This window comes from Lycium barbarum, chromosome 10, assembly GCF_019175385.1.
Source record: "Lycium barbarum isolate Lr01 chromosome 10, ASM1917538v2, whole genome shotgun sequence".
Lineage (NCBI taxonomy): Eukaryota > Viridiplantae > Streptophyta > Magnoliopsida > Solanales > Solanaceae > Lycium > Lycium barbarum.
In genome coordinates this window covers 2,394,096-2,417,517 of record NC_083346.1, presented here as the reverse complement: position 1 = coordinate 2,417,517, position 23,422 = coordinate 2,394,096, and the positions used below count along the sequence as shown (strand labels likewise).

Sequence of the window (23,422 nt, the reverse complement as noted above, 5' to 3'; positions counted from 1 at the left end):
ATTATTTCGCACAGAAAATGGAAGGTTTTTCTGAATCTGGTTATGTGTTTTACTCAAATCATTTGTGTCCAAGTATATATATAAGTTTAACGGTAAGTTTCATACCAACTAGTGAGAGACAATGGCAAAGTTTCACATGGTTTTGCCTACTCTGTCATTGTCAAAAGACAGCCTCACGAATAGAAGCCACAAGAATGGATGAAGTTGATGACTTAGTCCTGGACTACTTGGTTAAAGATATGGTGACAGAAAATTGAATAAATGCCTAAAACTAGACAACCAGCCATGTCCACAACTCTTAAGGTCCCATACTAGACAAAGCACATGATTCTGCCTGCCTACTTATCTCAAGTTGGCAACTGAGATTAGTAGCCTCAGCTACAATTAAAATTCATTCTCTAGCATCAGCTATAAATAAGTTGCCTCCATGAACCATTTTAACCATCAAGCAGATAGCACTTATTCAAACCTTCTAAAAGATCATTAAATTTTTTCTTTCAAATATCCCAAAGAGATGAATATGATCAGTATTAAGAAACTCATCAAAATGGCAAGGAAATGGCAGAAGTTTGCAGCCAAGCAGAAGAAGAGAATCTCTTTTCCAAGATCCAATTTCCATGATGCAGAGAGTTGCAGCACATCATCTTCTTTTGTTAGCAAAGGGAATTTTGTGGTGTATACAACTGATCAGAAGCGATTTGTGGTTCCTTTGTCTTATCTTCAACACGAGGTAATCAGACAACTTTTGCACACGTCTGAAGAAGAGTTTGGACTTCCGAGTGATGGCCCGATCACATTACCTTGTGATGCACTATTCATGAACTACATCATATCACTCCTCAAAAGAGGTGTAGCTGCGGATTTTCAGAACGCTTTGCTTGTATCACTCACTTCCAGCCGATGCTCATCAGATTCACACCTTCAAGAACAAAGGAATCCACAATTGCTAGTTTGTTAAGCTAACTGTGATACAATTTGTAATGGATACATGATGAGCAAAGTGTATATAATATTAACATCTAATTATTAATCAAAGCTCCATCTTTCCCCCCAGATTGTTCTATTATTCTTTGATAATTTAAGAAAACAAATTTCTTTCTATTCGCTTTCTAGTAGTCCTATGAATTCAAATGGGACTACATTAACAATGGCAATATTTAGAGACAAGGAATAACAGAGAAGTACGAACAAATTTTTTTGAGAATGGAAACAGTTATATAGAAATTATCAGGTATACTACATAGAACTGTGTAGTTCCCCTCAAAAGTAAAGCCAATTACAAGTTGGGATCCTATCTACTTAAATACATACAAACTGTTTAGAACATCAAAAATATCTTCAGTACGAACAAATTTTATGCAGTCAATTTTTGGGATTCAAAAGTATTCACAAAACAAGCAGTGAGCAACAATGAACTTGGGATCCAACGCTTTGGTTTTTGACTAATACATATCCAGGACTACAATTTTCTAGAACTATAGCTAGCAGCTCTACCCGGAAATGTTCGAAACTTGAATGCAGGCTTGCAAGAGGCTTATTTGAATTAACACTCGTTCCCTTTTATATTTCCATTTTATTCTATTGAAGTGGCAGTATGAATATCACATTCAAGTGGATAACAGGATATGGTGGAATTTCTGATCTAAAAGAAAGTCATCTAAAAAGCTGCATTAACTATGATGTTCAAATAATATAAAAGTAAACTTTGTTCAAAGGCCAACTTCTGTAAAAAATTATCATCCAGCTATCCTGAATGAAATCAAGAAACACTGATACTTCAAATCTAGAAGGGTATGCACCAAATACGGGTTTGTGGAACTATCTGATCAATCCCCTACTCAAAGAACAAAAAAAAAAAAAAAAAGTAAAATAAAAAAGTCTCATTGAGTTAATTGCAAAAGACCAACATCTTAGGTAGCTAATTGCTTAGTTTGTTTTAGCACTATCGATAGTGTTAACTCATGATTTTCGCTTTACCAAAATTAACATAACCATTCCTCCAGTGTCCATCCTCTATAACTTTTTTACAGCTACTTGCTTGATTTAACTAATAGGTAAACTTCCAAAAGAGGGCTACAATTCAGATATGCTGAAACAAAAGAACCATGCACTTCAAATAGAAGACTTTAGGCTATATTTCCCATCTAACAGAACTAAAAGAAAGTATAAGTTGAGCATTATTCTTTTGGTTTTATTGAATTCCAGTTCTAATAATTCTGTTTCTTATGCATAAACTACAGTATTTTGTAATGAATGATCTTTGTCTTTCTTCCCATGTACAGCTATCCACCAAAGAAAAAAGAGGTATTGAACTAATTACAAAATCTTTTGCCCCTGAGTAACACTGTTGACAAATTTTACTCAAAAGATACATTGACTTTAAAGATGTGGTTTTGTAACACAAGAAGCCAAGATGACAATTAAAAGATCCCTTATCTACACGACCAAGATGGTGTTAGAAAAATGAGACTTTTCTGGATAGTCTTAAATTTAACATTTCCTATTTTGATATTTTTGTTTAGTTTGTAAAGGAATGGTGCTCCTTGTTTTGTGGAATGCGTCTAGTAGGAAAGGACAATAGTGGTTGGATAAGTAAGGTGTCCTACTAACTTTTGAAATGTATTATGTAGATATATGTATGTATGCCTTTTGGAATATGATATGAATGAAAAAGTTTCTGCTAAACCTTCTTTGTTTTCTCTGTAGTTTCAAATAACTAACAGATGGGAGCAGCACATGGTTTTGCCTTCTACCAGAAATTCTTCATTCAATGGTTTCAAATTACTGGCACTGGTGTGAGCTGATAGCTTAACTAATAGGTCCAATTTGCTGCCAACCAAAGTGAAGAGATGAACTTATCACCAATTTATGGCCCCATGTTTACATGAACAACAGGCATCAGCACATGGCTTTCCTCTTATTGTTAGTAGCAAAACTTCGTCTCTAACTACAAGGCCTGTCTACAACCTCTTGTATAAATAATCCCCCTTTCATGAGTCTTTCATCCTAAAACAAGCATTATCACTTCTGTCCTTTAAGGTCCCTTAAATTTCTAGTTTTATTTCTTGTTTTACAATCTTCCAGAGAAGAGATGATGCTCAGTAAAAAGAAACTCATCACCATGGTCAAGAGATGGCAAAAGTTCGCCGCCAAGCAGAGGAAGAGGATTTCATTTCCAAGAAATGAAACTAATACAGACAGTTGCAGTACATCCTCATCCTCTATAGTTGAAAAAGGCCACTTTGTAGTCTATACAATTGATCAAAGGCGCTATGTGTGTCCCTTGGCTTACCTTGAAAATGAGGCCATTGCGCAACTTCTAAACGTGTCTGAAGAAGAGTTTGGGCTACCAAGTGTTGGCCCTATTACATTACCCTGTGATTCAGCTTTCATGGACTACATCATTTCGCTAATAAAGAAAGACATAGCTGTTGGAGATCTTCACAAAGCATTGTTCCTCTCAATTCCTTCATGTTGTTGCACTTCAACTTCTTATTTGCACCAAGAAAGTGGAAACCAACAGATTCTTGTTTATTGAGTCATTGATATCATGTTCTGTAAGTGATAGCTCAAAATAGATTGTATAGCAGGTGAATAGACAACTGAAACATTTTATTGTTACAGATGGAATAGAGCTTTAACATTCTCATCTTGGGGTAGTACTGCTATTTTAATGCAGGCAATCAACTTTGTCCATCAAAACTTGCAGATATACGAACCACGCCAACACAAGTCTAAATGACATGGAAATTCATTGTAAAGAGTTCAAACAAAGTGAAAAAATAAAATGTTCCTCTTTCAGATTCTCTTTGCAGTTAAATTTCATACTTGATCAATATAGATTGAAGAAAGCTGCAAATTTCAACAACCATTTAGAAAGTATAACAAATCTCAGTGGTTATTCCTAATTCCTACATGACATTAATTGAGCCACCATTTTAATTTTTTGTTTCTGATGACAGGTCATTCAAATCCAAATGCATGTTAGCTTTTTTCAGCTTCCATTACGTTACATCTCGCGTTTTCACAAGTTGGAAAGTGTACGAGTTCAATGACATTAGTAACGGAATAAGTTTGATGAATTTTGAAACTGTTATATATGGTCTTGATATGGTATTTTCTTTTAAGTAAACCCCTTTTAGTAGATATTTGATAAGCATGATTTTCTATAGTTATTACTGTTACTACTTCTGGGATACATTTTTAATTATGTGTGCGGTATGAGGACATTTAGAAAATGAGATTTTATTTGTTATGGGTACATAAATTATTTTCTCTTATGAAAAGCTATCTTTTTCCATTATGAGAATTGATAGTACAATAATTTGTACTCTTGATGTTAGGTTGAGGAAAGATTATAATTTGACGAACATGATTTCTAGATGTATTAGTTTTTGTGAAATACGTGTATGTTTAAGTTGATATGATATTTCAATAACAAAAGTTTTGGAAGCTTATGTATTTCAAAGAAATATTAAAATATTAGTGTATGAGATTATATCTTATGATTTTACTTTTTATATTAAAATAATTGGAGGGGTGGCATATTATCCACGTTACCACATGGATTTTGGACATGTATTAGACATTATCATTACCTATTCATTCTTTATAATTAAGAAATTTGGCCAGCAATAATTTTTTTCTGATGAGTTTCCATCTGACTCCATAACATCCCGCATTTTTGTATTAGGAAAATTGGACCGTCCAACGTAAGTAAATTTATCCAAGCACGGAGGATTTAGTCATATTCAAGTATGGGAATCAAGAAATCAATGTGTAAAAGGAATGAAGTCCCGAAATTATTTAAGACTCGAAAGTGAATGACAGTGATTGAAAATAATATTTTGTGTGTACAAAAAGGGACTGTGGACTACTGCTATGTCACATGATCATGACAATGAATATGAAGTGTATTAAAAATGATTACTTTTTAAATGAATTGAGATCAAGAAATTAATTCTGTGTTTAATTGGTTAGATTGAGAATTGTGGAAAATGATAAGAAATTAAGATTTTTGGATAATTATTACATGGACACATGTCCTGGACACTTGGAAGAAGGCTATTTAAATATGTTATACATAAATGATGTGGTGGCTAATCTGATAAGTATCAAAAGAGATGGGCCAAGTGAATGCCATGTGTAAAATGGCAAGGTACAAATATATATTTGTTGGTCACTTCTTTGACAATCCATTTGATGAAACATGAGCAGCAACTCACGTTTTGCAATATCCCCTATAACTCACGTTTTGCAATATCCCCCATAATTTTAGTATACCATAATTTATATAGCAGCCCTTTATGGAGGCTATATATATATTCTTTCTAAGGCATTTATTAGATGAAGACTTTACATCAACTTTTTAATTGTGGGAAGGCCATACACGTATTGGTAATCATCCTAATTGGAGAAATTCCATACAAGGAAATTGGCAGTAACGTTTGAGGAAAAAAAAAATTACGCTGAAGCAAAAATGCGAAGAACGACATAAAGGTTACCCCCGCGTTGGTTTTCTCCGGGTAATAGCAAATCAGAAATTTCTTCAAAGCAAAGTAAGGTGGAAGAAGATTATTTTTTTGCCATATTAGGTAAGAACTATTCTCTCCTCGGTATATTTTTTTGCCAAATTTATTAAGGTAAGGTTTAATATTTTCCTACATATTTTAGAAGATGATTAGTCTTTGTATGAATTAGTGGATGTGAAAGAGATTGCAAGAGTTGTGTATGTTGATATGGAAGTGGAGTTTGAGCCGTATGGGGCCAATTTAAACTAGCTATGGTAAATTAAGTTTAATTAGTGGTATGGTTGTTGTTATCATGGATTATATGGCGAAAGGATTAGAAAGTTAAAGTTGAAATTTTGTTGATATGAATATGTTGTTGTTTTCGTTGAATTGAAGGAATTGAAGATATGATTGTATCCATATGTTGTTGTTGGTATGTCTGTGTCAACAGGAGAGCAATTGAAAATTTGGGATAGGCGAATGTATAGGGGAAGTGCTGCCGGATTTCGCTAGATTTTTAGATAATAGAAAACCCTAAACGATGATATATAAACTAAAATATAGGTTCAATGAGAAATGGGTTATAGAATTGTGGACTAGAAAATATAGTTACTAACGATAACGTTACTTTTATATAAATAGGCTAAAAGAGCGACGAGACGAACGGGTTACGAATAGCCGCTAACAGGTATGTAAAGCAACCTCCTTTCTTTTTGGCATGTCTTAGTTTTCATAGGCTAAATTAGAGCCTTAAGGAAAATTCTAAATCCGAAATCCGAGCATGTTATGATCCGTATATGTTCTTTGGCACTCTTATGTATGATCTGATGAAATATGAACCTTTATGTATTTGAAAAATCGCTTTTCGAACTTTGCGCAAAAAGGTTTCCTGTCACGACCCAACCTCGTAGGCCGTGACTAGTGCCCGATCTGGGCACCCGAACCCATCTATTAAATATTATCTCAAATTCTATCAACTCATTCTAGTATATGGCGGAAGCCGACAAGGCTTTATTTCAAATTTAGGTAATTTCCAGAAAAATTTCGGCAGAGTTTCCTTTGTTTTACGGACTATCCAATATACCCTGCACGCAGAAAATACCAACGAAAGCCACACAGGGCTAACCAAGCAATATATAAACATATGCGGACCGGCCGCCTCGGCGTATAGGGTCGCCCAAACAACATATGCGGACCGGCCGCCTCGGCGTATGGGATCGCCCAAACGACATGTACATACATTCATACAGAAAGACCCTAACCCACAAACATGTCCACAGACCTCTAAACAGACCGACAGAATCATATGACGGGACAGGGCCCCGCCGTACCCATGAACGAATATATACAAATGCACTAATAAATATATATACCAAAAGTATAAGCTCCGGAAAGAGAGGAGCACTCCGAATAGCAGAAAGGGTGTCCTAAACAGGTGGATCACCAGGCTGTGCGTCTGTACCTGCGGGCATGAAACGCAGCCCCCGGAGAAGGGGGTCAGTACGAAATATGTACTGAGTATGCAAAGCAGAAGGTACAGAAATAAATCTGAATAATAATCGAATCAGATATATAGAAAATAATACATATCAAAATGTTTATTCCCAAAGTATAAATTATGCATAGGGCACTGGAAAATGTGGTCGCCCGCCTGTCGATGGCGCCACAACACAGCATAACACCAGAAAGTTTCAAATCTCCGAATCCCCGTCACACATCACAACACAGCATAACGCCAAACACAGCATAACGCCAAACATAAGTGGAACCCGGCCCTCGAGCAAGGAGCATGGTGAACCATAAACACAGCATAACACCGGAATATATCAAAAAGCGCACGACAACAGAACCGGCCCGGGAACCGGCGAACGATATCATAGTAGGCACGAGCGGAGTAGTGAGGAATCATATGCATAAAATCATTATTATAAATCCGAAGGATAAGTAAAATAGTCATATTTGAAATCGAAATAATAATTATCACTTTTTGATTCAAAGTTGTCGAATTTACATAAAGGGCGTCGCGGGACCCACGGACGAGTATAGACCCGAACTGAGTCCGCCTATGAAAAACATACCCATTATACATCAAGCAAACTCCTATAAAAATTATTGGAGCGATCCGAGCCTCTATGCGAAAAATATGGCATTCAGAGATTACAAAATTCCTTAAAGCGAACATTTTCTATGCGAATTTCGGAAAGCGATTACTTCAAATACATCATGGTTCATATTTCATAAAAACATACATAAGAGTGCCAAAGAATATATATATATGGATCATAACATGCTCGGATCTCGAATTTGGAATTCCCTTAAAGCTCCAATCTAGCCTATGTGAAACTAAGGCATGCCAAAAGAAGGAAGGTTGCTTTACATACCTCAAACGCTCTCCAATATGATCCAACTCAAGCTAAGTCCAAACTATGATTCGGGCTGCCCAAGGTCTACAAACAAGCCATAAAATGCCAAACATTAGCTAAAGACTTTTTGGGCATTAAATTCCAATTTCGCCCTTAATTCTACAGAAATCCGGGCAGCATTTCCCCTGTAAATAGGCTACCCCGAGAATTTAACTCGCTCAAAATCAACAACAACAACCACAATAACCAACCTAGTAACATTGACAACCAATCCGAAAAGCAAAATAATAATGGTAGCTCTCTTTTATGCCATTTGACAACTTCCCAATTATTCAATTCCATGGCTTACTTTAAAGCCACAATATCGTTCGTACATTTGATTATTAACCCAAACCCATACTAACAACATTCAAGGGCATTCTAAGCAATTCATACCACATTTCCAACAACCCGATTTTTTTTTTTTCCAAGCTGGCCGAAAACAGCCCCAACCGAGACAGCCCTTTAAAAATTTTTTTCTTCATTTCCAAATCATGGTTTGTATCCTCAAATTACATTCTAACAATGCTATCTCATCAATATACCAATTACAATAAATATACAATAACCTCCAAAAAACAGTCCGCACATTAACAACATCATTTTGAGTCAACAAACATTCATTTCCAACATAAGATTCATAGCGACGGCGATTAAAACATTAAGCGACGTTCATTCGTTCATCGTCATATAATGTGACCCATTTCAATCAACACTATATATACACATATATGGAGGATTCTCAATTGTTCTTCACCTTACAATGATCCCAATCAACTAACTAAACATTAATTCATAATTTCAATCACAACACAACAACACCCATCACACGACCCACTCCCAATCATACTATATTTCATGATTTCCAACCACTATAAGATACTACAACATGAATATAACCTTCATAACACAAAAACATAATGAATGCTTACCTTCCTTCTTCACTTCCTTCAATAGTTAGGGTTTGCAATTGGGCACAACTAATGGTTGGATGACCCAAACAACTCTTCCACGTTACTTAGGGACTTCTAAATAGTTGATTTATACCAAGGAAATAATTTTGGGGTGGCTTGATTTGGATTTGGTTTTTCTTGGTTTGTAGCCGAGAGGGGTGTTGAAGGTGGTCTTCAACTCCTTGATTTTTTTTTCTAAGTCTTGCAATGGGGAAAAGATGACTACTTGGTCATACTTTAGGCTCATATAGTTGTTGTCCAAGTGTCCTTGGCCCACACATGGAGTGGACCAATTAAAATTGGCCACATAATGTGTGGGACCAATTCCCATTTACATGGCCACCAAGGAATTTATTTTTTTATTTTTTATTTTTTTGCACAACATTTTAATTCCAATTTATGAATTGTGGTCCCAAATATTTCCTAAGTGTTCAATGCCAACAATTCCATATATAACTTATGCCTCGAAATAAAATCAAAGGTCAAAAGTCCCGACTTCGAATCCCGGAATAGTCTTGGCTCTAAATTATCATAATTAATCCGGGTTGTCCCAATGTATAAAAATACGGGGCGTAACATTTCCCTTTAAGGAACTTCGAAATATCCGAATGCCATATCTTTCACATAAATGCTCGGATTGCTCCAATATATTTTTATAAAAGTTTGCATTACGTATAACGAGTATGTTTTCCATAAGCGGGCCCGACTTGGGTAAATTTCCATCCGTGGGTCCCGCGACTTCCTTTTATGAAATTCGGGAGATTTTGAAAGAATTTGTTAAGACTATTATTCAATTTTCAAATATGATCGTTTTGCTTATGTTTGAATTTATGATATTGATTTTATGCATATGACTACTCACGACTCTATTCGTGCATTTTGTTATTCCCTTCGCCGAGTCCCGGGCCGGTTCTGTTATCGTGCGCGCTTTGATATACTCCGGAGTTATGCTGTGTTTATGGTTCACCGAGCTACTCGCAAAAGAGGGTCGGGTTTCACATATATTTGGTGTTATGCTGTGTATGGCGTTATGTTGTGATGTGATATGTGACGGGGATACGGAGATTTGAAACATTCTGGTGTTATGCTGTGTTATGGCGTCATCGACGGGCGGGCGACCATATTCTTCTGTACCCTACGCATGACTTACATATTTTTGAAAGTAAACAAATTTTGATATGTTGGATTTATATTTATGTTCTGTACTACTATTTCGTTTATGTCTCAGATTTGTTTCTGTATTTTCTGCTTTGCATACTCAGTACATATTTCATACTGCCCCCCCTTTCTTCGGGGGGCTGCGTTTCATGCCCGCAGGTACAGATGCACAGTTTGGTGATCCACCAGTTTAGGACACCCTCTTCTGCTGTTTGGAGTGCTCCTCTTATTCCGGAGCCTACATTTTGGTATATATACTTGTTTGATGCATATGTATATATTTGTTCAGGGGTACGGCGGGGCCCTGTTCCGCCATATGATCCGTTTGGTCTGTTTAGAGGTCTGTAGACGTATTTGTGGGTGTGTGTGCCTACTTTTGTACAAATGTGTTTGTATGACCCTGTTCGTTATGGCAGCCTTGTCGGCGTGCACTTTGTATATGTTTTGGGCCGTTGCGCCATCTGTTAGCCTTGTCGGCTTTTGATACATCTGTTAGCCTTGTCGGCTTTTGATACTTTTGATAGCCTTGTCGGCTTTTGATACATTTGATAGCCTTGCCGGCTTTTCGATATAAGTATATGTATATGTTTGCGCTGAAATGTGTCCGATACAGTTTGACATAGTTTGAGACGGCATATAGTGTTTATGGCCGTATATGCTATTTGGATGTGATCAGATATTGATAGGTATGTCAGGGTTCCCAAGTAGGGCGCCAGTCACGGCCTACGGGGTTGGGTCGTGACACATTATACACGGCGTAGAGAATATTTTGCAAAATTTATCAAATTCAATATGTTCACCTGCACAAATGCATGTTAGCATTTACTTTATGTCTAGATAATGGCGAAGGCAGGATTTTCACCAAGAGGATTTATCATCTAATATATATATATATATATATATATATATATATATATATATATATATATATATATATATTTGAAAAAAATAATTGACTTGTCAACACAGTAAAGACAACCGTCGAAATTGAAGTTTGACGCAAAAGCAATTCGAAAAAGCATGCACCAAAATACCTTGTTCAATCAAAATGCACTTCTTCGAGGTAAATATGCCTGACTAATAGGCCAACGTTTTGTTCCTTTTTGTAGTTCGCCCTATTCAGACAAATACAGAATGAAATGAATAAAAAAAATGCAGTTTTGGAGACCGCAATGCAAATAACTTAGGAATGTAAAAATGGACAACATATACACGTACAAACAGAGTTGTTGTTCTACCAGAATTCAAAAGCATCCACAAAACAGTAAAAGTCGTCAGGTTTTACACCAAATTATACCAGAGACGTAGAAGTAAAACATAATATCCTAGAGGAAGTCAGACAAATTAAATATCTAAACTATCTCAGTTTTTGTTCGGTTTAACATTTGAGACTTGAAAGTTGTCCCACATTACAGTCTTGTGTGAGTAAAAACTTGGAATATATCTAGTCGCTACAGTGGAAATACCCTGTAAACGGGGACCCTCCTAAACTTCTTCTCTTTTGGGTTCTAAGAAAATAGCTGTGAGCCTTTTTTGCCTTGTATCAAGATTTCTCCATCTTTCCAGATTAGGATAGGTAAAAATCTATGAAAATAGATATCAATCCCAAAACCACCATCAGTCAAAAATGCGATCTTTAGTCCGACAAAGAACCTGGAATTTTAACACACAACCAAATAAGGGAGGGGTCCAAGAGCTACAAATAGCGATAGTAGTACTTAATTGCTGGTGTGAATAAAGCCAACAGCAAAATGATGCAATATATCACGTACATCTGTCTACTGGATGAAGAAACATGAACATATAAAAGAATTGAGTTTTCTAATCAAGTGACTTGAACAAATTTGCTTAAATAAAAATTGTCTATATCCATTTGACAGGAGGTTGGTCATTTTAACTCACCTTTACAAGCAGAAAATCCTTGTTTACTATGCACTATACAAAATGGTTAAGAAAAAAACAAGGAATTGTTTTCTCTCTCTCTCATTTCTAATCCTATTGATTTACAAAATTTCATGGGGAAGAAAATTGGCACAATGATCCTACTCATAATCTCCTCAAGCGGGACGTGAGATCAACAAACACATCCTCTTTACAAGGTATTGTAAGACCACCCATTGGATGATCAAATCCAAACTCTTCTTCAGCTTGAGCTAATAAGTCTTGAAATAGAGGTTGGCTCAGGTATGATATTGGCACGACGAATCGCTTCTTCTGGCTCTCTCCGACATATACTGCACAATGTCCTTTTGGAACACTTCCAGATGTTGAAGACCTCCTTAGGATTCGATTAGCCTGAATAAATGGAGTCACTTTGATAGCCATTCTCTCAAGGAATATGATGTAACTCTAAGTGAGGAAGGAAAACAAAGAACAAGAACTTTGAGAATTGCACAAAAAATGGAAGTTTTTTGAATGTCAGGATACTTGTGTTTGTTAAAATGTTTGAGTCTGATTATATATATAAGTTCATCACAAGTTTCATATCCAAATATTTAGCGGTTAAGACAAATTGGTGGCTACTGGTGAGAGACAACATCACATGAAGTTTCACATGGTTTTGCCTACTCTGTTACAGTCAAAGTATTTGCACCATAAATTGGTTGACGAGCAACACTAGGCCCTACTGCTTCTCATGATTTGGAACAGAAGAAGAAACCCTTAAATTTATATCCACAGGAAGGATATATTTATGAATTATTTCAGGACCGCCTGAATAAGAGGTTAGGTGACAGAATGCCAGATAGGAATAGCAACAAAAATACCACAAGAGAAAGAAAGATAACATGGCATGAAATATCACATGGCATTGCCTTCTAACGCTTTGACAAACACTTAGAATTTTGGGCCATATTTGTGGAATAACAACAAATTTCTCATAAACCCCATTAAATGAACTTGTCTGTCATTTTAATCACTTAAATAAGAAAGAACAATTGAATGACTCATTATTTTGTGGTCCTTTTCAATATGTCCACTTTATCTAAATCCTACTTCAACTTAGCCCATTTGTTGTTATTGTGGACATGAAAATGAAGATATGCATTAACTTCTTTTCTTCAGAAAACTAGACAACCAACCATATCCACAATTCATTAGGTCCCATGTTCAACAGCAGCACATGATTCTGCATTGCCTACCTAACTGAGGGTGGCTACTGTAGTTAAAAACACAGATTCATTCTCTAGCCTCACTATAAATAAACTGCTTCTATGACCCATTTTAATCATCAAGCAGATAGCACTTAATCAAACCTTTGAAGAGATCATCAGCTTTTCTCTTTTCTATGTCCATAAAGAACTCAGTATGATGAGTGCTAAGAAACTCATCAAAATGGCAAGGAAATGGCAGAAATTTGCAGCCAAGCAGAGGAAGAGAATTTCTTTTCCAAGAAACAATTACCATGATGCAGAGAGTTGTAGCACATCATCTTTTACAGTTACCAAAGGGCATTTTGTGGTCTGTACAACTGATCAGACGAGATTCGTGGTTCCTTTGGCTTATCTTCAACATGAGGTAATCAGACAATTGTTGCACATGTCTGAAGAAGAGTTTGGGCTTCCAAGTGATGGACCTATTACGTTACCATGCGATGCCCTATTCATGAGCTACATCATATCACTCATCAAAAGAGGTGTACCTGCAGATCTTCAGACTGCTTTGCTTTTATCAGTTGCTTCGAGCCGATGCTCATCAGCTTCATGCCTTCAAGACCATAGAATTCCCCAAGTGCTAGTTTATTGACCTATGATAAGTTTCCTAGTAGATACAAAATAATCCAAAAGTGTACAGATTTAAAATTTCATTATTCATCAGAATTCCTTATTCTTGTCCCCAAAACTGTTCAACTGTTTGATCATTTGGGAGCATCTGATTCTTTTATGTGCTTTCTAGTAGTCCTATTAACCCGAATTGATCTCCGTTAACAATGACAACATTTGTTGACAATGAGTGAGCAAAGAATATGATTTTAGAATATTACATGACAAGTGTTATAACATTACAGAACTTTAGTATTCTAACCAATAGTGTTATAGATCTCTGTAGGTTGCCCACCCTTAATATCCAGATTGTGGCATAATAAGATGGTATTCGCAGTTCAAAAGAAAGTTGTGTCAAGAGCTGAATAAAACCATCTCTTCAAAATAAGATAGACAGCAAATTTCTATACTGAAACAAAAGTCAAGAACCATCGTCCATCTATGTTGCAGTGGCTTTTATGACATTTATTTTTTTCTCAAGAAAACAACATCCTTAGTTTCAATTATGAACATCCTTCACTTCCTTCTAGATAAATTACACTACTTTGTAATGAATGATCGTTTGATCTTTCTTCATATGCATCCCTTCACCAAAGAAAAGAAAAAGAACAAGAATTGAATTAATTGATAAAGGCTGGTTTCTTTGGATGCTCTCCCCTCATTTGTTTCAACAGTGTCAACCAAATATTGGGTTTTCTTACTGTTAATGTGTCTTTTCAGTAAAATCGTGAGCAGTGTTAACTCACAAAATTATCAATTTACAACCATTTACATTAACATCCTTGTGTCCCAATCTAACAACTTCGATGCAGTGGTTTTTCTAGCACAACCAGTCAAGATAACAACTTAAATGTCCCCTATCTACATGATCAAGAAGGAAGCAGCACATGGTTTTGCCTTTTTTACAAGCAATTCTTCATCTAATTGTTTCTAATTATTGTCATTGGGTGAGAAGTCCCAAGCATGAGTTGATAATGTAATTGGTTGTCTGCCAAAGTTAAGAAGGAAAAAAAAACTTATCATCTTTTATCCTTTCAATCGAAGTTCATTCATAAATTTAAGGCCCCATATCAACATGGCCAAAAGGCATCAACTTCTTTTGCACCAAGAAAGTGGAAAACAATTTGTTTATTGAGTCATGACATCATGTTTTGTAAATGACAGCTCAAAGTAGATTGTATAACAGTTCAAAAATTGGCAACAGAAAGCTTGTATTATTACAGAGGGAATTGAGCTTTATCTTGAAATCAACACACTATATCATACTTCTTGTGAGACAGGAGAAAATGTCAATACAAACAAACATTAGTGAACAAGTGCATCAAGCATGTAGTTATAGATACTGATATCTCCTGTCATGAGCTGGCTGCCTAGAGTTTCTTAAGAGAGGCTCTGAGATGGGGCTGAAGACTCGTTAGACCGGTGGCCATTTCCACAACATAAGAAAGTTCATGATTCTCCACTTTAAAAACTCGAGTTATCTCCTTGACCTGTACATTAGTCAAACTTCAGCAACCTCCACCAACAATCAAGGGCATTTTTTCCTAAACTTTGATAGTATTTCATCCAAGAAAAACTTTAAACCATTTCCACAAACAACATCACGGGGAAAAAATACTTGTAGAATATGTTAAGCTTTACCTTATTTTAAAAAACTCCCTTCATGACATATTCAACACATATATGTTTCAAGAGTTTAATTTTACTTTAACTTACATCCTAGATAACATAAGGGAAAGGAAAAGTTGTACCTCGTTAAAGCGTCAAATATGAAGGTAGGAAAAACCAGATAACATAAACAATACATCTGACACACAGTCCAAGTCAATCTTGACGGGAAAAGAAAACTTATTGCAATAACAAAATGCATTCTCATTAGACTATTTTAATAGAAAAAATGTTTATGTAAGGATTCTTCTTCTCTTATGAAATAGTTGAGTACTGCTGCAAGAGGAGGTTACCTTGGAAGCATTGCCAACCAGTTCGCTATTAAGTTTCACAACTCCCTCTTTCATGTCATATGTTCCTTTCTGTAGAATGAAAGTAAAAAAAAAAATTATTAGATTTTATGGTTGACCAAAATGGATAAATAAACTGAACACGCCGACATACACTATTGACCTCTTGGATTGTCAATGAGTCTTGTTTTTTAGCATCAAAAGTCACTTCAAATTACCAGCTCAATATTAGAACTGCTCGTCCAATCAACGAAAAAAAAAAAAATATGTCCTTAGCATATCTAAAAATCTGATGACATGAAATTCTGAGGCACGACTCATGAATCGTAGAAATGAATTTAACTTATATACACTGACAGTGTAAAACTGTTTTACACCATCAGTGAGTTTTTACCTTTGATAGTAGGTTAGTTACCCTTTTTTATCAGGTTACTATTTAGTGGTTGTTATAGAGATTTCAATGTAATTACTTTATAAGTGACCTGATTGTGTATATATGTGAATGCACAAAACTTGAACTCCGCAGAAGTTAAGCTTGCTAGCTCTCAAATTTGGGTTTGCTAAGAGTAACCTTGCAAAAGTATTTATGTAAAATGTCTATGGATACAATGGGATTTGAGCATGAAGATTCATTTTTCAAAAATTGCATCTGATTATTCATAAGGAAATCAACCTGGACTTCAACAAGACCAGTGCTCTGAGCAATGACAACTTCAATTGTCCCATCGGGTTTAGGTCTCCAGTATCCACTCTCGGAATGCATAGGTTGTCCGGATTTCAAGTTCCATGTCTTTTGAGAATAAGCTATCACAGGCTGATAAAAAGAAGCAAATTTAGGCGCAAAAAGTGTCACATTTATAGTGGGAGCTAGCAATTCTAATAACAGGATTTTTTTTTAAAATAAAAAAACAAGAAGGCAATACTTGGAATTTGAACATGTGATTAAAACAATTTGTGAACCCCATTTGTCACAAGATTCCCTTATTTGAAGGCAGTGTTTTGGACGGCGCGCGGCGACAAAAGGCGACAAGGGCTTGCCTCACCTTAAGGCACGGCGCGAGGCGAGGCGCACGCCTTTTTGAAGTGCGGCGCCAATAAATACCAAAAAATTAAAATATTTAATTGCATATGTAAATAATCAAAATCTCACTAACAATAACATATTAGCAAATATTTCAATTCAAAAATTAAAAGTAGATAGTAGATACTAAAAGTCTAGAACTCGAATGAGTCAATGACTCAATAATTCATAAGTGACAAGACAAGCAACACTAAAATTAAAGCAATAGTGCAATACTAAAAGTCCATTGAATTTGAACCTACTGTTTGAAGGGGGGCTCAACCATGATATATTTACAAATTAAATTATTTTTACTCTACTTGCATCAAAGTTAAATCCTAGATCGACGTGATGGAACCTAACCTGCTTAGGAGAATGAAAAGTGAAGCTGGAGAAAAATTGACTCACCTGAGATAACTAACTAATATAGTCTAATATAATAGTACAAAAGAACTGTTCTTCCTAAAAAAATATAATATAAAATAACAGTCTTTTCTTATATTATAATATAAAATATAATATAAGATGACGAGGAAGAAGATGGTCGTGGAGGACCGACCTAGGATCAGATGGGGGAGTTTGACCACGATTAGTGCCCTGGAGATGGGAGAGAAATTGAAGGATATGGGGGCCTGGGATAGTAGTGGGGATGCGACCAGTATGTGGGATAAGACGGCTAGTTGCATTAGGGTGGTAGCAAGGGAAGTGTTGGGGGTCTCGACAGGTAGTCGTGGTCAGCATCGAGGGGACTGGTGGTGGAATGGAGAAGTTCAAGGGAAGGTGGAAGCAAAGAAAGTGGCGTATGCGAAGTTGATAGAAAGCAAGGATGAGGTGGAAAAGTGGACGAATACAGAACTTTATAAAATGGCAAGGAAGGAGGCGAAGTTGGCGGTTTCGACGGCAAAAACGACAGCTTTTGAACGCATGTATGCTGAACTAGAAGAGAAAGGAGGGGACCAGAAATTGTTCAGGCTAGCCAAGGCGAGGGAGAGAAAGGCACGTGATGTGGATCAAGTAAAGTGCATCAAGGACGAGCATGACAAAGTATTGGTAGAGGAGACTCTCATTAGACGGAGATGACAGTCATACTTCTGCAAACTCCTGAATGAAGAAGGGGACAGAGACATTGTGTTGGGAGAATTAGAACATACAGGAAGGCATCACGATTTTGGGTATTGCAGGAGTATTAAGGTTGACGAGGTTAAGGGTGCTGTTCGTAGGATGCGCAGGGGAAGAGCGACCGGACCTGACGAGATTCCTGGGGAATTCTGGAAGAGCGCGGGCCCGGCAGGTTTAGAGTGGCTGACTAGGTTGTTTAATGTCATCTTCAAGACGGCATTGATGCCCGACGAATGGAGGGCGAGTGTAATGATCCCTCTATACAAGAATAAAGGAGATATCCAGAGTTGCAACAACTATAGAGGTATCAAGCTGCTAAGCCATACTATGAAAGTGTGGGAAAGGGTGGTGGAGATGAGGGTGAGGAGAGGTGTGTCTATTTCAGAGAACCAGTTCGGATTCATGCCGGGACGCTCAACTACAGAAGCCATCCATCTTGTGAGAAGGTTGGTGGAGCAGTATAGGGAGAGGAAGAGGGACTTACACATGGTATTCATCGACCTAGAAAAGGCTTATGACAAAGTTCCAAGACAGATCCTATGGAAATGCTTGGAGGCTAAAAGTGTACTTGTGGCGTACATTAGGGTGATCAAGGACATGTATGCGGGAGCCAAAACCAAGGTAAGGACAGTAGGAGGAGATTCAGAGCACTTTCCAGTTGTGATGGGGTTGCATCAAGGATCAGCTCTTAGTCCGTTTTTATTTGCCTTGGTGATGGATGGATTGACACGGCAAATTCAAGGTGAGGTGCCATGGTGTATGCTGTTCGCGGACGACATAGTCCTGATCGACGAGACTCGTAGCGGAGTTAACGCTAAGCTGGAGAGGTGGAGACATACTCTGGAGTCTAAAAGGTTTAAGCTGAGTAGGACCAAAACAGAGTACTTGGAGTGTAAGTTCAGTGAAGCAGCTCAGGAGGCTGGCTTGGAAGTGAGACTTGGTACCCAGGCCATCTAGAAGAAAAGTAGTTTCAAGTACCTTAGGTCTATTCTGCAAAGCAGCGGGGAGATTGACGATGATGTCACACATCGTATTGGGGCAGGGTGGATGAAATGGAGGCTTGCTTCCGGAGTGCTATGTGACAAGAAGGTGCCACCAAAACTTAAGGGCAAGTTCTACAAAGTGGTGGTTAGACCGACTATGTTGTATGGGGCGGAGTGTTGGTCAGTTAAGATCTCTCACGTTCAAAAGATGAAAGTTGCCGAAATGAGAATGTTAAGATGGATGTGTGGCCACACCAGGAGTGACAGGATTAGGAATGAGCATATTCGGGATAAGGTGGGGGTGGCCTCGGTGGAAGACAAGATGCGAGAAGCGAGATTGAGATGGTTTGGGCATGTGAAGAGGAGAGACACAGATGCCCCAGTGCGGAGGTGTGAGAGGTTGGCCATGGATGGTTTCAGACGAGGTAGGGGTAGGCCGAAGAAGTATTGGGGACAGGTAATTAGACACGACATGGCGCAACTACAGCTTACCGAGGACATGACCTTAGATAGGAGGGTTTGGAGGACCCAAATTAGGGTAGAAGGCTAGTAGATAGTCTCGTTTTCCGTTCTTATTAGTAGTCGCATTATCGCAATATAATTTCTTCTGCTCAGATTTCTGCTATTATCTGTTATTTCCTGTGCTTTGATTATCTTGTGTTATCTGTGTCGCTTGCATTATTTCATTTCATATCGCTTTGATTCTCTTAACCTTATCTGACTTCTTTTTATGCTTTTATTGAGCCGAGGGTCTTTCGGAAACAGCCGTCCTACCTTGGTAGGAGTAAGGTCTGCGTACACTCTACCCTCCCCAGACCCCACGATGTGGGATTTCACTGGGTTGTTGTTGTTGTTGTTCTTACGTCCAAAAGATGAAAGTTGGGCAGTCAAGAACTCTCACGTCCAAAAGATGAAAGTTGCGGAAATGAAAATGTTGCGATGGATGTGTGGGCACACCAGGCGAGATAGGATTAGGAATGAAGATATCCGAGATAAGGTTAGAGTAGCAGCAGTGGAGGACAAGATGAGGGAAGCGAGGCTGAGATGGTTTGGGCATGTGAGGAGGAGAGGCACAGATGCCCCAGTGCGGAGGTGTGAGAGGTTAGCTATGGATGGTTTCAGAAGAGGTCGGGGTAGGCCGAAAAAGTATTGGGGAGAGGTGCTGAGACAGGACATGGCGCAGGTTCAGCTTACCGAGGACATGACCTTAGATAGGAGGTTTTGGAGGACTCAGATTAGGGTAGAAGGCTAGTAGGTAGTCGTTGTTTCGATCTATAGTCTATTGTCCTTTATTTCTTGCTACTATATGTGGTTTCTTGTACTTCGATTATCTTATTTATCTGTGGTAGCTACTGCTCCTTTTTTTCAGACTGCTTTATTTTGACTTATTCGCTTCCTTTAGTTTCATTTGCATTTTTGCTTTGAACTGCTTGTGTTTATCTAACCTTTCTCGTTGTGATTTCTCTTGAGCCGAGGGTCTTTCGGAAACAGCCTCCCTGTCTTCCGAGATAGGGGTATGGTCTGCGTACACTTTACCCTCCCCAGACCCCACATTGTGGGATTTCACTGGGTATGTTGTTGTTGTTGTAACAGTCTTTTCTGTATACTTTCTTGATTTCCATGTATAATGAGAGATTTAGAGCTAAATTACTTCTAAATATAGAAATGTGTCATTTTTCAAGACAATAAAAAAGAAAAATTCATCACACAACTGGCAAAGATGAAGTAGATAAAAAATCACTAAAATTTCAACAAATATTAGATTTTGATCTCATAATTTCAAAATAGTAATTTCAAGACACACTACAAAGAAAATATCATCACACCAACTGGCCCAGAGGAAATAGATAAAAAATAACTCAAATTTCAACAAATATCGAATTTTAACCCCATAATTTCAAAATTGTAATGGATTCAAACATACACATCCGAACCCATCAATATTAAACGGGATAACTAACTAGTACTAACATAATATGATAGTCTAATATAATAGAAAAGAATTATCTTTTTCCTATAAGAAATTTAAAGTTAAATTATTTCTAAATTTAAAAGCGTCTCATATTTTAACACTGACTGAAAATGAAATATCATTGCACAAACTGGCAAAGATAAAGTAGATATTTCCGTCCCAATTTATGTAAAGGTTTCTGATGGGGCGTGGCGGAGTTTAACAATGAACAGAAGACTCCTGAAACTTGTGGATATAAATAACCTCATTAGGGTTCTTTTTTCCCAAAAAAAAAAAAAATTGAATTCGAAAGCACACCACCCTTCTTTACTTTACAATCAGCCTCTAACCCAAGGTGCTTTTAGAAAAGGTCAGCGGGAGCTAAAATAAGAAGTTTAAAGTTAAACTGTCAGGGGTCGTTTGGTAGATTGACTCATTAGTCCCGGATTATAATCTCGGGACTAATTTATCCATCTATTGAGATTATTTTATACCATCTAAAAGATGATATAAAATAATTTCAGTATAAGTGGGATAAAAAGGTATATACCTTAAACCAAACGACCCCTTAATTGTTACTCCCTCTGTCTCGGGAGTCAAATAATTTTTTCTTTAATTATAATTTTTCTAATTCTTTTCATGAATTATTAATTATGCAGATTTATAGTACTTTTTATTTAATTTTTAAATATGTAAATTTTATTATAAAATATTCAAAAAATTTATGTTTAAAATTAAATTAAAATAAAAACTGTTTGACCAAATTGGGATGGAGAGGGTACTAAATATAAAAATGTTTCATTTTTTTTTGACACATAAATGGAAGCTAACCTTGTTGGGAGAGTGTGAAAATTGGAGCTCTTCAGAGTAATTGAATGAGGAAATTGTTGGGAAAAACCCCTCTCCTTCACCTTTCCATGTACCAAGTAAATCAGATAAAGGTTGTACTAGCGGATGTACCATTTTTTCAGGTTGATTCACAGCCATTATTCACTGCTTCTATTTTTTCTTTTCAGTCCACACAGCCGTTGAATTCCCCCATATTTATGACTTGACCAAGTAAATACTGTTTGGGCGGCTGACTAAGTAAACTGATGTTCCAATTTAATATTCCCTATGTCTTTTTTCTTTTTAGTCTATTAAAAAAGAATCATACTTTCTTAGATTTAAAAATATTTTAACTTAAAATTTCTCTTTCTATCTTTAATGAAATGATTTACAGTTACATAAATACTTATGGCTTATTTTAGATCATAAGTTTTAAAAGTATTTTTTTTTTCTTAACTCTGTGTCATGTCCAATTATATCACATAAATTGGGATGAAAGTAGTATTTATGTTGGAAAAATTAAGAGATAATTTACCATTTTGTTCCTATTTTACCCTTATTATTAATTATATGGATTGGAAACTTCTTGTTAGTGGCTGCACAACTTTTGGGTGTGTTTGGTATGATGGAAAATATTTTCCTAGAAAATGATTTCTTGGAAAACAATTTGATTTTTTTTTTACTTATTGTTTTGTGTTTGGTTGGCTGCACAAAGTGCCTAATTTTGCAAAGTTCAGAGATGAGGGGTGGTAGGGAGGTGAGAGGTAGGGGTTGGGGCTAGGTGGTGATAGTGGGAGGTGGTTATTGGGGTGGGGAGGGAGGTAGTGGGGGTAGCGGTTGGGGTGGAAGTAGGAGGGGTGGTTAAGTGGTGGGGTGAGGGTAGTCTGGGTGGTGTAGGGGGTAGGGAGTGGGGGTTCGAGGGTGGCGGGGTGTGGGAGGGTCGAGGGGTAGGGGTTGGGGCTGTTAGGTGGGTGGGGAGGAGACAATGAACTTGCAATGTCACTTGTAGAACTTGTTTTCCCTATTTTCATTAAGGGAGTCATTTTTCTCATTTTCAAGGAACTTGTTTTCCTAAAGAAAATATTTTTCAAGACATTTTGACCAATCAAATATGGAAAAATTGGCCTCCATACCAAACACACTCTTAAAGTATGATTAGATGACTTGATAATTATTAGAGTTGATATAGTAAAATTATCATTCTATTTATGGCTCTTCAGAGGTGTGCCAAGTCAATACAAGACAAGTAGAAATGAACTGATGGAGTAATAAATAGGATATTGTTCATTATTCTTGAAAACTTCCACATTCTGTATATTTTATTTTCTTTTTTCTTTTCTTTTTTAATAATCCACATATATAATTATAATATGTCTACAGATTTTATAATCCCCAATCCAAAATAAGTGAATTATTTGGGCGTGACATACTCCTTAAGAAAGTTAATCAATTATACTAATTCAAAGGGTTATTTGACAATGTTAGCCTTTTAGTTTTCCTTTTTCTTAAATGTAGTTGTTGTATTGGGATTTGAAAAATAGTTGAAAAGAGAACGGTAACTTCGAAAAAAAAAAAATTAATAACCTTTTGACCTTTGAAAAAATTATTTATTTTTGAACTAAAGAAAAAGTGATAGAAATTCACTTATTTTGCACCAGAGGGAGTGTTGATTAATCTGAAATATACTGCAACGTACGCATTCAAAAACTAGTAAACTAATATTAATGTGTTCCTATATA

The 23,422-nt window shown here is 36.7% G+C and overlaps 5 protein-coding genes and 1 long non-coding RNA gene across 6 annotated transcripts; 4 read left to right on the top strand and 2 right to left on the bottom strand.

Moving 5' to 3' along the window:
* Positions 1-410: 410 nt before the first annotated feature.
* Positions 411-1,072, top strand: LOC132613670 (auxin-responsive protein SAUR68-like). Its single transcript, XM_060327806.1, has one exon. The coding sequence runs from the start codon at positions 515-517 to the stop codon at positions 956-958; it is 444 nt and encodes a 147-aa protein (XP_060183789.1). The 5' UTR covers positions 411-514; the 3' UTR covers positions 959-1,072.
* Positions 1,073-2,585: 1,513 nt separating this feature from the next.
* On the top strand, positions 2,586-3,835 carry LOC132613669 (auxin-responsive protein SAUR68-like). The gene has a single exon (XM_060327805.1). The coding sequence runs from the start codon at positions 3,092-3,094 to the stop codon at positions 3,536-3,538; it is 447 nt and encodes a 148-aa protein (XP_060183788.1). The 5' UTR covers positions 2,586-3,091; the 3' UTR covers positions 3,539-3,835.
* Positions 3,836-5,187: 1,352 nt separating this feature from the next.
* LOC132613675 (uncharacterized) lies at positions 5,188-10,685 on the top strand. The gene is made up of 3 exons (XR_009572053.1): positions 5,188-5,594; positions 6,153-6,198; positions 10,183-10,685. It is a non-coding gene; the product is annotated as an uncharacterized LOC132613675 (long non-coding RNA).
* A 1,168-nt stretch (positions 10,686-11,853) lies between these two features.
* LOC132613672 (auxin-responsive protein SAUR21-like) lies at positions 11,854-12,609 on the bottom strand. The gene has a single exon (XM_060327808.1). It carries the CDS (start codon positions 12,346-12,348, stop codon positions 12,070-12,072), a length of 279 nt encoding a protein of 92 aa, XP_060183791.1. The 5' UTR covers positions 12,349-12,609; the 3' UTR covers positions 11,854-12,069.
* A 516-nt stretch (positions 12,610-13,125) lies between these two features.
* LOC132613671 (auxin-responsive protein SAUR68-like) lies at positions 13,126-13,864 on the top strand. The gene has a single exon (XM_060327807.1). It carries the CDS (start codon positions 13,330-13,332, stop codon positions 13,765-13,767), a length of 438 nt encoding a protein of 145 aa, XP_060183790.1. The 5' UTR covers positions 13,126-13,329; the 3' UTR covers positions 13,768-13,864.
* A 1,033-nt stretch (positions 13,865-14,897) lies between these two features.
* On the bottom strand, positions 14,898-21,930 carry LOC132613668 (peroxynitrite isomerase Rv2717c). The gene is made up of 4 exons (XM_060327804.1): positions 21,687-21,930; positions 16,416-16,556; positions 15,746-15,814; positions 14,898-15,274 (listed from the first exon to the last, which is right to left on the bottom strand). The coding sequence occupies exons 1-4, from the start codon at positions 21,840-21,842 to the stop codon at positions 15,155-15,157; spliced, it is 486 nt and encodes a 161-aa protein (XP_060183787.1). The 5' UTR covers positions 21,843-21,930; the 3' UTR covers positions 14,898-15,154.
* Positions 21,931-23,422: the final 1,492 nt, after the last annotated feature.

What these genes read in the sequence shown, in the direction of transcription:
- LOC132613671 (XM_060327807.1), top strand. Translation starts at nt 13,330, where the DNA reads ATGATGAGTGCTAAGAAACTCATCAAAATGGCAAGGAAATGGCAGAAA.
- LOC132613669 (XM_060327805.1), top strand. Translation starts at nt 3,092, where the DNA reads ATGATGCTCAGTAAAAAGAAACTCATCACCATGGTCAAGAGATGGCAA.
- LOC132613670 (XM_060327806.1), top strand. Translation starts at nt 515, where the DNA reads ATGAATATGATCAGTATTAAGAAACTCATCAAAATGGCAAGGAAATGG.
- LOC132613668 (XM_060327804.1), bottom strand. Translation starts at nt 21,842, where the DNA reads ATGGCTGTGAATCAACCTGAAAAAATGGTACATCCGCTAGTACAACCT. An exon ending in TTTCACACTCTCCCAACAAG is followed by an intron (nt 16,557 to 21,686) that starts GTTAGCTTCCAT and finishes TCTTTTTATCAG; the next exon opens with CCTGTGATAGCTTATTCTCA. An exon ending in CTGGTCTTGTTGAAGTCCAG is followed by an intron (nt 15,815 to 16,415) that starts GTTGATTTCCTT and finishes TTCATTCTACAG; the next exon opens with AAAGGAACATATGACATGAA.
- LOC132613672 (XM_060327808.1), bottom strand. Translation starts at nt 12,348, where the DNA reads ATGGCTATCAAAGTGACTCCATTTATTCAGGCTAATCGAATCCTAAGG.